The sequence below is a fragment of the Sebastes umbrosus genome, chromosome 4 (genome assembly GCF_015220745.1).
Source record: "Sebastes umbrosus isolate fSebUmb1 chromosome 4, fSebUmb1.pri, whole genome shotgun sequence".
NCBI classification, from domain to species: domain Eukaryota; kingdom Metazoa; phylum Chordata; class Actinopteri; order Perciformes; family Sebastidae; genus Sebastes; species Sebastes umbrosus.
The window spans coordinates 5,322,260-5,336,583 of NC_051272.1; the positions used below are offsets into that span (position 1 = coordinate 5,322,260).

The 14,324-nt window shown below is 41.2% G+C and overlaps 1 protein-coding gene across 14 annotated transcripts in view; it reads left to right on the forward strand.

The window, feature by feature from the left end:
- LOC119486452 (unconventional myosin-IXAa-like) overlaps positions 1-14,324 on the forward strand; it is a 164,362-nt gene that overhangs the window by 66,751 nt on the left and 83,287 nt on the right. For all 14 annotated transcript variants that reach the window (XM_037766583.1, XM_037766579.1, XM_037766580.1 and 11 more), the window contains exons 3-4: positions 11,169-11,263; positions 12,367-12,429. In XM_037766583.1, coding sequence (XP_037622511.1) covers positions 11,169-11,263; positions 12,367-12,429 — 158 coding nt within the window. The remainder of the gene's footprint in view (positions 1-11,168; positions 11,264-12,366; positions 12,430-14,324) is intronic.

Consider the following 14,324-nt stretch of genomic DNA (forward strand, 5'->3'; position numbering starts at 1 on the left):
CACTTGACGTTAAAGATCATAGTAAGCACGCTACACATATTGACCGTCATCTTTTCTTGTATAATGGCTGGTGTAATCGGTAACACCGGTGTCACAAGTTTATTAACGGTGGGAAAATTTGTAGGAAAATGTCCTCACCGTCACATCCCTAGTAACGGTCCTCACAAGTATAGAAGTACAGATGTGTGTTTGTCGTGTATTATTGTGTTTCGGCCTTCCTGGACTATAAAGAAACTCGCGTGACTTTAGTCTCTCATTCCTTTTTCATGTTGTCTGTGTGATGTTTTTAGTAAAGAAGCACAACAGAGAGGTGTGTCCTTCATGTGCAGTATGCACACATGTGTGTGAATGTGTGTGAATGGAGTAATGGGCCCCTGTTGAAAGGATGACCCTGACGAAGCCACAACAGATACGAGTGAAGAGCTGCGGATGACTAATACTTTACATTCATGGAGGCACATCCTGGAGATGTACAGAAACACCGTTCTTCCTCTTTCTGCATTATTCTGAATGTGCAGTGTGTATGTAGAGAGACTATTCTGTCTTTGTACTGTATGTTCTCTCTGGATAGTGCCAGTATTTCTGCTGTAGCCAAGACAAATGACTACTTGTTTATGTTCTACTTTTCTACATTTTATTTCAAGCTTGGATGCAAATCAATGAATATTTTCTCACATATGTTCTTTTTATGCCCATCATTTCCTTCAGCACTTTATCTCTCTCCAAAGTACATTCAATATTTTATGTACTGGAACCCAAGTACAACTGCATACTCCGTACTTGTCTGTTATTCCCTTTTTGCGGATCCACAGCTCGTTGCCCAGTTTTAAACCTTCTTGCGGTCAAACTGGGCAATAAATGCTGAACATTTACTCCACTGGATGATAGTCGCGGAGCAGGGTTTTTCACGTCAAGCCCCCGTCATTAGGCCGTGACGTTAACTGCTCGCTCTCACCACATGAAACGAACTTCCGTCTCAGTGTGTCACCTAATAGCAGAGAGCTATTAGCCAATAACTACACCCACATGGAGAGCCACGACGAAGCCAGTTCGTCGGAAAGCTGAAACCAAAGAGAGTCGACTCTGCAGGAGATAAAAATGATGTTGTTATTCACGTTATGCTTAATATGCAGTATATTTACCATCGATGCCTTGTTTTGGATTAATTATCTGTTAAGTGGAAATATAGTTGCAGAAAGGCTTTTGAACTATTAACCTAAACCTGGAGTTTAGTGCTGAGAAGATATTAATATTTGCACATCAACATAAAAGGCAGATAAGCATTTTTAAGTTTAAGTATCAATGTAGCAAGTAAACAACAGGAGACAATGTTGTTTATGTTTGAGTGACTGGACTGAATGTTCAGCCAGTAAATGAGGTAGATGGTGAGTTAACATTTAAACAGGAAATAAGGTAATGGTGTTTTATAAAGGCCTCGAGGAAGGAGGGAAGTGCTTGATGGTCATATTGTGTGTGTCAGACAGACACAGACAGACAAACAGAGAAGAAAAAAGACACAGACAGAATAGAAAAGCAGAGAAAAAGAAAAAAGACAGACAGACAGACAAAAAGAATGCATGTGATTATCATAAAGTGGGCATGTCTGTAAAGGGAGACTCGTGGGTAAACATAGAACCCATTTTCATTCACATATCTTGAGGTCAGAGGTCAAGGGACCCTTTTGAAAATGGCCATCACATTTTTTCCTCGCCAAAATTTTGCGCAAGTTTGGAGCGTGATTTAACCTCCTTTGCGATGACTTGGTAAGACATGGTTGGTACCAATGGATTCCTTAGATTTTATAGTTTCATATGATGCCAGTGTCTTCACTGTAGTTTTAAAACTGAGCCTGCTACAACCTCCGGACAGCCCTAAAAAAAAAAACATATACATAAACATATATATATATATCACATACCAATTCCACAATAAACTGAATATTGGCAGTAAAAACAACGTCAAACTTCTATCGATGTAGTTTTATATAGTGGTGTGTCTTTATTTTAGGGTGGTGTTAAAATGATAAGTAGATTAATCAATTAGCTGATTAACAAAAAAATAATCAACAACAAACAAATTGTTTAAAAGACTTGTCAGTGCTTTGCCCTCTTTTCCATCGTGACAAAATAAGACATTTAAAGACATCAGCATCAGCTCTCTGCAGAATTGCAATGGGCTATTCTGACATTTTATTGACTAAATGATTAAGTGAAAACAGTAAAAGACAGATTAATGCATAATGAAAGTAATCTTGAGTTGCAGCCCTTGTTTAGTGCCTTGCTAAATGGCATTTTGGAAGTAGTGAAGGAATAATAAAACCACCTGTCGTCCTGCAGTCACAACCTGCAGTTACTGTATGAGTCAACCTCCCAGCTGCTTGTGACAAACACCAGTTAGTCCCGTTAATGAGGGCTTGTGAGCGTCCAGACACACGTGATAGCAGTTTACAAACTCAGTCACACACACACACTCACACATTGTCGTCATTTGTCGCCTCTTATAAATGTAACAGCCTGCTGTGATATGAAGCTCTTCACAAGCACCTGCTCTCCTGCATGAGTGTGTCTTTTCAAGCCTGACCGCACACCTAGAGGAAAAACTGGCACTCAAAACCACAAATAACACACACACACAAGCTCTGTTTTCCCAGCATGCCATGTGAAGCCGAGCTGCACCTGCTAGCGGAGGAATGCGATGTGATGTCATCTCGCTGAGGGCTCCTGTGAATGTGGAAGTAGTTTGGGTCTAAAAGCAGACACTCAGACGGGCCTCTGGGGGAATCCACACAGCATGAAATCATTCTGAAAGATTGTTGTTGAGGCATTTCTGCTGCTCCAGATGCTGTTTAACAGCTAGAAACAGAGATAGCGATGAGACAGGGGTGATGAGATGGATCCAGAGTTACAACATGAGTGGCATTGACATCTCTCTGGCCCGGTATCTTTTCAGGGTTTTCAGTTCACCTGAACTCAGGTTGCCCCTAAAACAGAGTGACTCTTATGTATAGCATAATTATTGATGAGTGTTGCTCGTTGTTATTTAGCATAACAAAGCAAACAACTAACTGACACAAAAACAAATACATTAAATCACTAGAGCCTGGATTAGGTTAGATTACAGATTACATTTCATTCTTGTTGTACAGAGTAAGAACCAGCACAGCAAACCGTTGCAAAAGTGCATTTAGAGATGTAAAGAAAAACAAATGTAGAAAATGGACAGTAGACCGAAGGGATAGTGACAGTAAGAAGAATGACAACCATTTCATTAAGTCATACTTCTTTTCCCCTCAACCTGTCATAGACTATCCTCGTACACTGTAAGTAGGTCTGGTAGTTACGTATCTGAAACGGTTGAATCTTTGACAGATTTGTAAACTTGTTTACTTCCTCTTTGAACAGATAGTTCCTCATTTAAATCATCATTTTTGACTTTTTTTTTTATTTCTGCCAAGTTCTTGTACGGCTGCTTGTGTTTATAGATCATTTAACAATTCAATTTAACAAGCTTTGCCTTCTGTCATGCTTTATACGATATTGAGAGCATTAATAAAGCATCAAACAACTATTGTCTATGTAAGGATATAGAGGAGTAATGTCTACCTGAGCAGAGAATGAAGTCCCTCTCCCTCTGTGTATGTTGTAATCAGAGCTTCTTCGTGCTTTGTTGCCTTTAAGTGTTATGTTCGTGCAAGTGAGCATGCCCAACTGGTTACTGTAGCTCACAGCCGCTGCCCTGCACTGCTCTCATACGGCGGTTACAGCGTCCCGACAGACAACACTGTTGCGGAAGCTCTGTCAGCAGAGTTGCCTTTGTTTTCACTGTTAGCACTGTTAGCTGCAAGCCGCCGGCTCAGCCTTTGCCGTGTTGAGAGCCATATGGAGGCAATAGAAATCTTGCATTTAGCACCTTTTAAATGAAAAGAAAAAAAGGTTTATGTAGAAAATCTTATTTATATTCCCCAAATAAGGTATTTAAAAAAAACTAATGTTTTGGTATTAGTAAGTAAACTTACAGTTTGTATTGTTTTAACACAAAAAAAAACATCATCAATATGCAGCCGTGCATATAACTGAGAAGAAGGCTGACTAAAATATTTGCGTGGAAGGTAGATTCACTGAGTTTAGTCAGTCCTACTCTCCACATCCTGCTGTGACTTTGTCTTCTATTTTCATCACACTATAATGTGCTTGTAGGGCAGAGAAACACTAAGAAGAGCAGACGTCTGCTTTAATAACGGCCCAGTGGGCTGAAATTAGCCGCTCTGGAGTAAACCGGCGCTAAGCAGTCCAACTACTGAACACATCTCTGAAGGAGGAAGCCTTTAATTAGAGGACAGGGCAGAAATACGCTTGCAGTAAACCCCTTGAATGTTTTTTGAATAATTTGTTTCCCTAATTTGAGAAATGTTTCCCCTCTCTCTGTCTGGTACTCATTTGCGTTCACTGTTTTTGTACTAAGCCCTAATTGTGTGACACTTAAAGGCCTGATTCTCGAGAACTCTGTCTGTGTGTAGGAGGATTTTCTTGTCGCCATGTTGCTGTTTTACTGGTGATGAAGCTGTCAAAGTCGCAGTTTGGCGTGCGTAACTGTTCATGCGTATTAGGAGTTCAACTTGGCAGTCTTTTCCTGTCATGTTATAGTTGTTTAATGAAGCAGCAAATGGGGTTAGTGTCTCCCACCGAGTGTATGTGTCAAAGTGATGGCATTTACTGTATCTGCTAACAAAATCTTTCAGCGTGTGGTATAAGCTTGACTGACACACTGCATGCATACAGACCATTACAGTGTAGCTGTAGCTGGGCTGCATGTGTGGCGTGTGGTGCACTGCTTGGTTTTGTCAGGGTGAATCGGTGGAAGAAGGCTGAGCACTTCTGCCCTCCTGCTGGTTTTAAAGCAAAATTTACGTGCTGCAAAAAAATAACCCAGTGTTTGGAACTGTTCCGGCCAAACACAATACTGTCTGTCTCTGCAGCAAGTGAATATCATAGGCAGTGTGCTCTGATGTGTTCTGACATGGTGGGTTGGGTGGTGGCGGTTGGTGGGGGAATATCTGAGAGATTTCTCCCAATACAATGGAAATGTAAATTTCAACAGACTTCGCTGTGGACAGTTTCATACGGGCTGTTTCTTCAGTTGAAAATTGTAGATCATTAATTCAGTGGATTATCTATTTAGCTCCATTGTGTTGGGCACTGATTCTGAGAAGAGTTGAATGTTGAATTTTAAATGCGAAAAAAGGTACTGTTCTAGATACTGTTAGAGGTTATTGAGGTCATTTGAGGTCATTTGGGTGAACTGACCCTTTAAATAGCCTTGTAGAAGAGAGGCTGCGGTGTATTTAAGGGGGAATAGTTCTCCGTAAAGCATGAAGTCCCACAACACCATAATACCCCAAATAATGAATATACATTACTCGTAATAAAGGGGGAAAATAAAATGATACCTAACAACCTACTGCACTTAAATTTGTATATGTATCCCACAAAATTATTTCAGATTTAATCAACATAGTCGTGAACCAGGAAGTATAAATAGCAACAAACATTGCGTAGGGAAGACAAAAAACGTATATTGCCAAAAAGTGAAAGTCAATTGTTCGTTCCATTGCAACATCAGCGCCCAGCAGCAAAGCTTCACTTTCGCCATTGTGGACTGAAAGCGACTACCGGACGCCAGTATAACGTCCACCTAAAAAGTGCCGTCAAAAGTAAAACAAAATGAATTCAATTCTATTCTAAATGGCCTGTGTTAAAACAATAAAATATCATAAATATAATAAGCGTGTTCAGTCCAAAATGGCGGCTGTTGTAAGAAAAACACCGTAGTTTTGTCTCTTTGCTTCTGTACACTTTGGAGAGGTTTTGTTGACTAAACCAAACAAAGTTGTTTCCTGTGAAGATAGAAGTTTATTTTGAAAAGACTGTATGCATGTAACGAGCGGACATTGACACGTCTTCCTGGACATATGTAGGAAAACAAATGAAAAATGAGGAATAACTTTTCCTAATATATCAGGAGAACTGTTGTATGACGATATGTTACATAACATTGGTGGCCATGTTCACATTACCCAGTAAACAGTTGGTTTGATCAATAAGGCACCAGTCTACCAAAATCATCTGTAGATGTGGGCTGTAAGTCTCACCCAGGTCCCCCACAAAGTCACCCCCCTCTGACCTGGTTACCCACAAAGCATCCTGCTGAAACAAGCCGTCACCATCACCTGGTCGTTCAGGGAGCTACAGCCAGCCAGCATCAATAATTTCAACCACTCAGCACACCATAGAAGAAAGTAGTTAATGGAAGCTAGCCCAGCGGTGGTTTTGGCACGTCTCCACTTGTTTTTCATAATCTAGGTCACCAAATGGTTTTTGAGAGTGTTTAGGGAAACACTGCAGCTGTACTGGGGAACAAGAGACAAAGAGAGAGAGAGAGAGAGAGAGAGAGAGCAGCGGGTTATTAGCATTAGTATTTGAGCTGATTTTAGCCACCGCTTTGAAGAAGGTCTTGACATGCTAATTAACGGGCTAGCTCCCATCTTTGTCCCCTCAACACTTAACACGTTAAATCCCGTCCTGAAATAGCAGCACCACCGTTTGCTTCCTCTGAGGCGGAGGAGTTTGGCTTTTCTGCAGCGGTGAAAGAAACAACTGGCTAACGTAATGTGACAGCGTGGAAGAGCCCACAGGGGTTAACACGGTGCATAAGCATACATTAGCATACTGTCAGTATGGAGCTAGTGTTGGATTTAAATATAGAAACACACACACACATATACACGGAGTCGGAGCAGGATTAGGCCTTGGGGTCAGCACATTTGCTTCAACGTAAAATCGAACATATGGCCGTCTAAGCTCTTTGATTTGTGTAAGTGGACGACAATGTGGCGAGATGTTTTTTTTTATCACACTTAAGTTGGTTATTTCTGGACTGCATATGGAACCACAGGCTACGCAGTGAAAGCTGGGGTTAATTCAGTTTGTACTGAGTCACGTTGAATTTCAAATTGAAATGACAATTCAGTCTTTTAAGTCTATATGGGAACAGTAAATGTATCCAGTCGGTGTTCCTTGTTCTTGAATGTTTCCTTCTAAGCTACATGTTGGTTTTTTAAAGAGAACAAACATGAAGTCACAGCTTGCTACGTTTCTTTCTGTAATTCATTTAAACCAAGATCCAAACAAAGCCAAGCATTGTGTTAAACAACGTTAGTTTTGGGAATAGTTTTGGTAGTGTGTTTATTTTATATGTCTTTGTGTCAAATAAGTTCGGTACATTTTAACTAAAAAGCACCGTCAGAATTGACTTAAATTAAATTGAATTGAACCCCAACAATAAACACACAGTCTGCCACAATGGTTCCCAACTCCTGACCTGCCAGATGTTTTGTTTACATAAAACCATTTGAAAAGCCCAAACTGTTTGGAAAAGGGGCAGGCACTTTAAAAAAAATACTTGGCAGGTGATTGGATGAACCATCTGTCAATCAAACTCTTGCCGAAGCCAGTCGGGAGAAGAGTGAAAACTTGTTTCCAATCGAGAAAAGCCTTCAGTGCCGTATCTTTGCTCTTCTTTCATTGAAGAAAAGCCAGCAGTACTTTTTTGTAATTCTCTGTCTAATCAATTAATTAACAAATTCTTTGTTGTTTTTATCTTTAAGGGGGTTTTTTTGCCTCAGGATTAGACAGTAGAGAGGTGACAGGAAATGAGGGGGAAAAAAGAGGGGAAGGACATGTAACAAGGCGTGTGTGCCATGGATGTATAAAGACAACTGGATGTAGCGTTGGAGGCGGGGCCCCGTTCATTTCTATGAAAGTTGCTCAGTGAAATTGCAGAGATCTTCCGCATCCATTGGGCCCATAGAGCAGACGCAGTAGCGTTTCCTTTAACCCCGCCTCCTAGCCCTCGGTCCAGCCTCGGTCTGGGTTTCATTCACATGAACGGAGGAAGGGAAATAACTCTGGATTTGGTTATAAGTGCATTTTACAACTTTTCGGACCTAATGATTTAAATAAGGATTATTCAAGTCTTCATACTGGGAAGTTGATTCACCTAAAAAAAAAAAATAAAAAATCATCTGCTGATTAATGGACTTATGTCATCACGTGACAGACACAGAAGTTGTAATTCCACCGTTTGGCCACTACGAGTATTGTTTTTTGTTTAGTTTCGTTTTTACACTTGCCCACTCTCTTTTTCGTGCACTCTCTCTCTCTCTCTCTGTACTAATATGTTTAGCACACACTCTCACATACACACACAGTAAGTAATCACCGATTCACAGTGTGTGTTTTCCTGTGCTGTGGTCACAGCAGGCGTTGACCATGAAGCAGAGTTCACCACTAAATCATCCAGACACTGCCGCCCTGCTCATTAATCTCTGTCTAACACACAGAAAGCACAAACGACACACAGCATGCCGCATGCGTCCAAACATGCGTCCACACATGGCACCCATGCAAGTATTATGAGCTCAAACATTACATTACGACCATACTGATCATAGGTGTCATTGCTTTTATTGTTATTTTTGTTAGTTTTTAATTGATATAGCCATGTATTCTTCTTTTATTGCTATTTGTTGTGTCTGCATGTATTGTATCCACGGCACCATTTAAGACACATGTTCTCCCTCAATGGGTTTTCCGAGGTTTAAATACAATAAAACAAACAAACATACATCTTCCTGTAAACATACCCAGTGTATGTTTTCTGCCAGCGGTGGTTTGATTGTCATTGGCAGTTTCCATTAGAGCTGGTGCTCATTTCACTCAATCATTTCAGGAAGTGGATTTTCCTCTAAAACTCAAAACTGGAAACATTTTTGCCACAAAGGAGCTCTCATATCCAGTAAAATGATTGAGGATGAACGCTCTGTCATTATCATGTAAATTGCAGTTTCGATTTACATTTTGGATTGAAGGCGATCTCGCTGCCAGTCCGCTCTTCTTCTGTGGTTGATTGTGTGTCTCAGCTCGTGGACTTTTCTTTTATAAAGCCTCAATAGGGATGCTTGAGGGAAAACAAAGATGGATGGATCTGAAGGAGACAATGAGTATTGTATGTATGTATGTTGTAGCGAACGAGAAACGCAGATGAACAGAGATGAACCGTAATGCAGTTGTATTTGTTGCTTTCTTCTTTATCCCTGATTGGTGCGTTAAATGTGTGTCAGGTCGGCGGCGTTGGGGGAGATTTTGAGTGAATCATCAGAGCGATCAAAGCCTGATTCAGGAGCAGGATTCCACTTCTATTAAAGCATGTTATTCCAGAGCCGTAGGATTCACCCAGCAGCCACAATCAATTATCTGACGCCCACGTCTTCCTCTCCCTCCTCTCCCTCCTCTCTGCTGGTTCTTATTTAGTCATTTATCATAACTCCATAATACGTATTGCATCAGCCTGAAATTTCACCGTGCTTCTGTGAACTGTAGCGCTGAAATATGAAAATATGTTTCGCTGATGTCTCACGCCTCCTCTGCTTTCTTTCTCATGTTTCTCCTCATCTTCTTTCACTCTTCCTCTTTGCATTTTTAATTTCTCCTTATCCTAATCTCATTTCTCATTTCGTTTTTGATCCTCTATCCTGTCCTCATTTCCTTTCTTGGCATCTTTTGTTTCGTCTTCTCCTCTTTGCTTCACTCCTTCTTGATTCCTTTCATCGTCTCCTCTGTCCTAGATGATGTTCCCATCTTCGCTCCCCTCAACCTTCATTGCTTCTCCTCCTCCCACTGTTTCTTTTCTTCTTCAGCATCTTTGTTATTTTCTCAAACTCCCTTTTTTGTCTCTCCACTTCTTTTGTCTCCTCTCCTCGTCTCCTCTCATATTTTCCTCGTTTCCCATTCTCTCCCTGTTTCCTTGTCTTGTTTCAACAATTTTCCTTGTTTAGTCTCCTGTCCCCACCTTTCCTATCTTCTTCTTATTTCCTTTCCTTGTTCTCTCTCTTTACCTTGTCTCCTCTTTTCTCCTCCACCATTTCCATCCTCTCCTCTCCTCTCCTCTCCTTTCCTCTCCTTGTCTCGCCTTTTCCTCTCTCCTCTCCTTGTTTCTCTCCTCTCCTCTCCTCTCCTCTCCTCTTCTCTCCTCCCCTCCCCTAGCCTCGCCTCCTCTGCTCTCCTTTTCTCCTCTTCTTGTTTTTCTCCTCTCCTCTCCTTGTCTCCCATCCTCTTCCCTCCTCTCCTCGTCTCTTACCCTCTACTCTCCTCTCCTTATTCCTCTCCTCTCTTCTCCTCTCTTTTTCTCGCCTCTTCCTCTCTCCTCTCCTCTCCTCTCCTCTCCTTTTCTCCTCTTCTTGTTTTTCTCCTCTCCTCTCCTCTCCTCTCCTCTCCTCTCCTTATTTTTCTCCTCTAAACTCCTTGTCTCCCATCCCCTTCTCTCCTTTCCTCGTCTCTTACCCTCTTCTCTCCTCTCCTTATTCCTCTCATCTCCTTGTCTCGCCTCTTCCTCTCTCCTCTCCTTGTTTTTCTCCTCTCCTCTCCTCTCCTCTCCTCTCCTCTCCTCTCCTCTCCTCTCCTCTAGCTAACCAGCTCCTCAGGGGCCCATGAGACACCTAATGAGAACCTGAAGGAGTCCTCCAGGGGCCTCTAATGATGGACTCCCTGTGTGCGTGTGTGCATGCATGCTTGCGTGTGTGCGTGCGTGTTATGCCCACAGACTCCCATGCGTAGCGACTGTGTCTGTTTTCAGCTCTGCTTCAGTGTGTTTGCCTTTATAGGAATTTGGCAGTTTAGTGCACGGTTGACGTGTCAGAGTGTATGTGTATGTGTGTGTGTGTGTGTGTGTGTGTGTGTGTGTGTGTGTGCGTGTGCCTCTTGCGGGCCCCTTCCAGAGCCTCATGACCTCTGTTACAGTACTGTGATTGGTAGCTTTTCCCTCAACTCCAACACATTTTTTCACTTTGGATCACAGTTCAGTTCACATCATAAAGTTTGCCTGTAGAAAGTCAGCATGTTTAAGACCTGCAGATCTGAAGACCTTCTCTCTCTCTCTTCTTGCTATAACTCGTTGATAAGCAGTTAATCATTATGCTGTAGTTTACCAGACACTTTTAAAGGATGTGTACGTCTTTCTGCTTCACTACTGTACATACAGAATGAACAACACACACTTGTTCCTGTCAGTTGTCACCTGTCTACATGCTGATGTGTTTCCATTTTCTCTCTCAGGCCTTTGGGAACGCTAAGACGGCCCACAACAACAACTCCAGCCGCTTCGGCAAGTTCATCCAGGTCAACTACCAGGAGAGTGGCACTGTCAGAGGGTGAGACACACACACACACACACACACACACGCAAATGATTCACACATGTACACATACAGTGTGGTGGAGTCACTTACAAATAGGGATTTAACAATTATTTAATACTTAGAAATAGGGTTCTGTCAAAGTTAAAGCAACAATAACGTGTTTTAAATTTGTTTTAACACAACTTATTTCTTTAACGCATTAACGCAGCTTGCGTTTTTTAGGTTGCAGCGGGCTCAGTTTTAAAGCTAGAGTGAAGATACAGGCATCATATGAAATTAAAAAACCTAAGGAATCCATTTGTACCCTTAACCAACCAAGCTTGTTGAGAAGGAGGCTAAATAAAGGTCCAAACTTACGCTTTTGGCGAGGTAAAAAAAGATCTCTGACCTCAAGATATGTGAATGTAAATGGGTTCTATGGGTACCAACGAGTCTCCCCTTTACAGACATGCCCACTTTATGATAATCACATGCAGTTTGGGGCAAGTCATAGTCAAGTCAGCACACTGACACACTGACAGCTGTTGTTGCCTATTGGGCTGCAGTTTGCCATGTTATGATTTGAGCATATATATTTATGCTAAATGCAGTACCTGTGAGGGTTTCTGGACAATACTTGTCATTTTTTTGTGTTGTTAATTGATTTTCAATAATAAATATATACATACATTTGCATAAAGCAGCATATTTGTCCACTCCCATGTTGATAAGAGTATCAAATACTTGACAAATCTCCCTTTAAGGTACATTTTGAATAGATTAAAAAAATGTGTGATTATTTTGACATACTTACCTATGAATGCCTCAGTTAACAATATGATTAAGGACGCCAGTTATAAATGTATGACTGCTATTCATAGTACTGTTACTTCCTCTCCTCGTGTGAGAGAGGAAACAGAATGAATAGATATCTCCAGACGTAGTTAATACGTTTCACAAATGATTAAAAATGCATAGCATTAGATAACAATCTGTCTCTTAACTGTCTCTCTTCTCTGCAGTTTCTTTATCTCTTCTTTACATCAGCTGATTTTCTTATCAGAGCTGTAACAGCTTTCTTCCTCACATGGCTCATTTGACTTTTACATCTGTGTGTGTGTGTGTTTTATTTTCAGAGCCTATGTGGAGAAGTACCTGCTGGAGAAATCTCGTCTGGTGTACCAGGAGCACAATGAGAGGTGAGTAGAGATTAGACGGTCAGCAGTGATTGTTTGTGGATGATAACTCTGAATACATTAGACTGGGTACTGATCATTTCATCACTGGAACACCTCACAGATTTTGTGTTGACATATTGTCACCTAGTTGACTCACTAAACACGGTGTTCGGTCAGGTTATTGTTATGCATTTAACACATTCCTGACACGCTCACATGATAAGATTTTGTCCCAGGCTCCCCTGTGTGTAATATTTGATTTTGATCATTGCACTCTCTAGTTTACTTTGACTCTGGTGCATAATCAGCTGCCTACTTTTCAATTTATACCCACTTTTTTGAAATGTGCTCATTTTAAGATCAGGTAGCAACATCTTGTTGCAGCAGAAAGCCATTTTGGATATCTGCGTATATGTGAAATTCAGTTTAAACAAATCATCTCCTTTACAAAATAAAGATTTTTCTCAGTAAAAATCTCTAAAAGACCAGAAATAATGAACCTTAAGGAGCCCTGACGCAGCAATAAATAAGAAAGGAGAACAATTAGAGCCACTAGCTTGAGAGATAACATGTCAAATCCATATCTCTGCACCGACGTGTTCTTTGTCTAAGAAACGTAATACTAGAAATAGCCTTCATTTCCTCTGCATGCTGAGGATATATCGGGTGTCTATCTGAAAAAGGCCTCTGCCCTTTGCTTTCTAAGTTAACGCTGCAAACTATCAAGTTTCCTTTTGAGTTTGGTCATTTATGCACACAGGACATGATTATTTATTAATACTAATTACACGTCAGAACTGTTTTGGAGAATTAGAAAATAGATTTTGACATATTTCAAAGAGACGTTTTCAGTTTAGTGTAACAGAAACACTGTCTGCTCTCACTTCTTGGGTTTTTTTTTCACACACTAGCAGACACTGTGTTTGCATCTCCTACGCAGCGTGAACACGAACATACATAAACACATGCGTAGGAATTTCCACCTGTACTAAAATGTCTTCTCTCAGACAACACACAGCCTCCCGTCTCGACTGGCTCTGTCCCCGTATCGCTCATCTCTCCCAGGCGACGGTAAAAGAACAAATCACAGGTCCCACCAGATTAATAGCTTTGTGAGGAAAGGGGAAAAAACAATGTAAAACCCTCCACCGGTCATCTAATCCCTCTAACCCTGATTGGCCCGGGGTTTCTATTTCACCCTGATGACAGGCCCTGGCGGCCATATTGATGGGGTAGAAACTGAAGACAGGACCCCCCAGACGGCTCAGACCTGGAGCAGAGAGGTGGGGGAGACGGCAGGCTGGTGATAAACTGCAAATCTTAAATCTTAACTCCCACCTCATGACAGGTTGCCTCTGTACGACCTCAGAGTAAGAAAATAAAAAAAGCTAGCTGAGCTTTCCAGTGATGCTGTCCTGCTTTATGACGGTGATGGTAGTCGGTGAAAGTGAGGCGCTGTTATTGTATTCAGCAACCAAAGTTCTGTCTGAAATTATTAGTAGTATGCTTTTAGATATTAGTTTGTTCATATATCGTGTTATTAGCTACACTAACTGAGGATCATTAACAGTGGTAGCAGTCGTAAAAGGGCTTTACCAATGTACCATTAAGAGTCACCAGCCTAGAAAATATACAATAAAATGAAAACCAAAAAATGATAAAGGAATAATTCGACATGATGGGAAATGTATTTTTAAAATTTTCTTACCAAGAGATGAGTAGATTGGTAAAACTCTCACATCTGTACGATAAATATGACTCAGCTATGAGCTTAGCTTAGCTCAAAGAATGGAAGCAGGGGGAAACAGCTAGCTTGTCTCTGTTGATGGTTGTAAAACACTGCGAAACGCTCTCACTCCCAACTCGTCAAATACCAACCGCTTGGTCAGTGGCCATGCACGTCAAACTACAACACT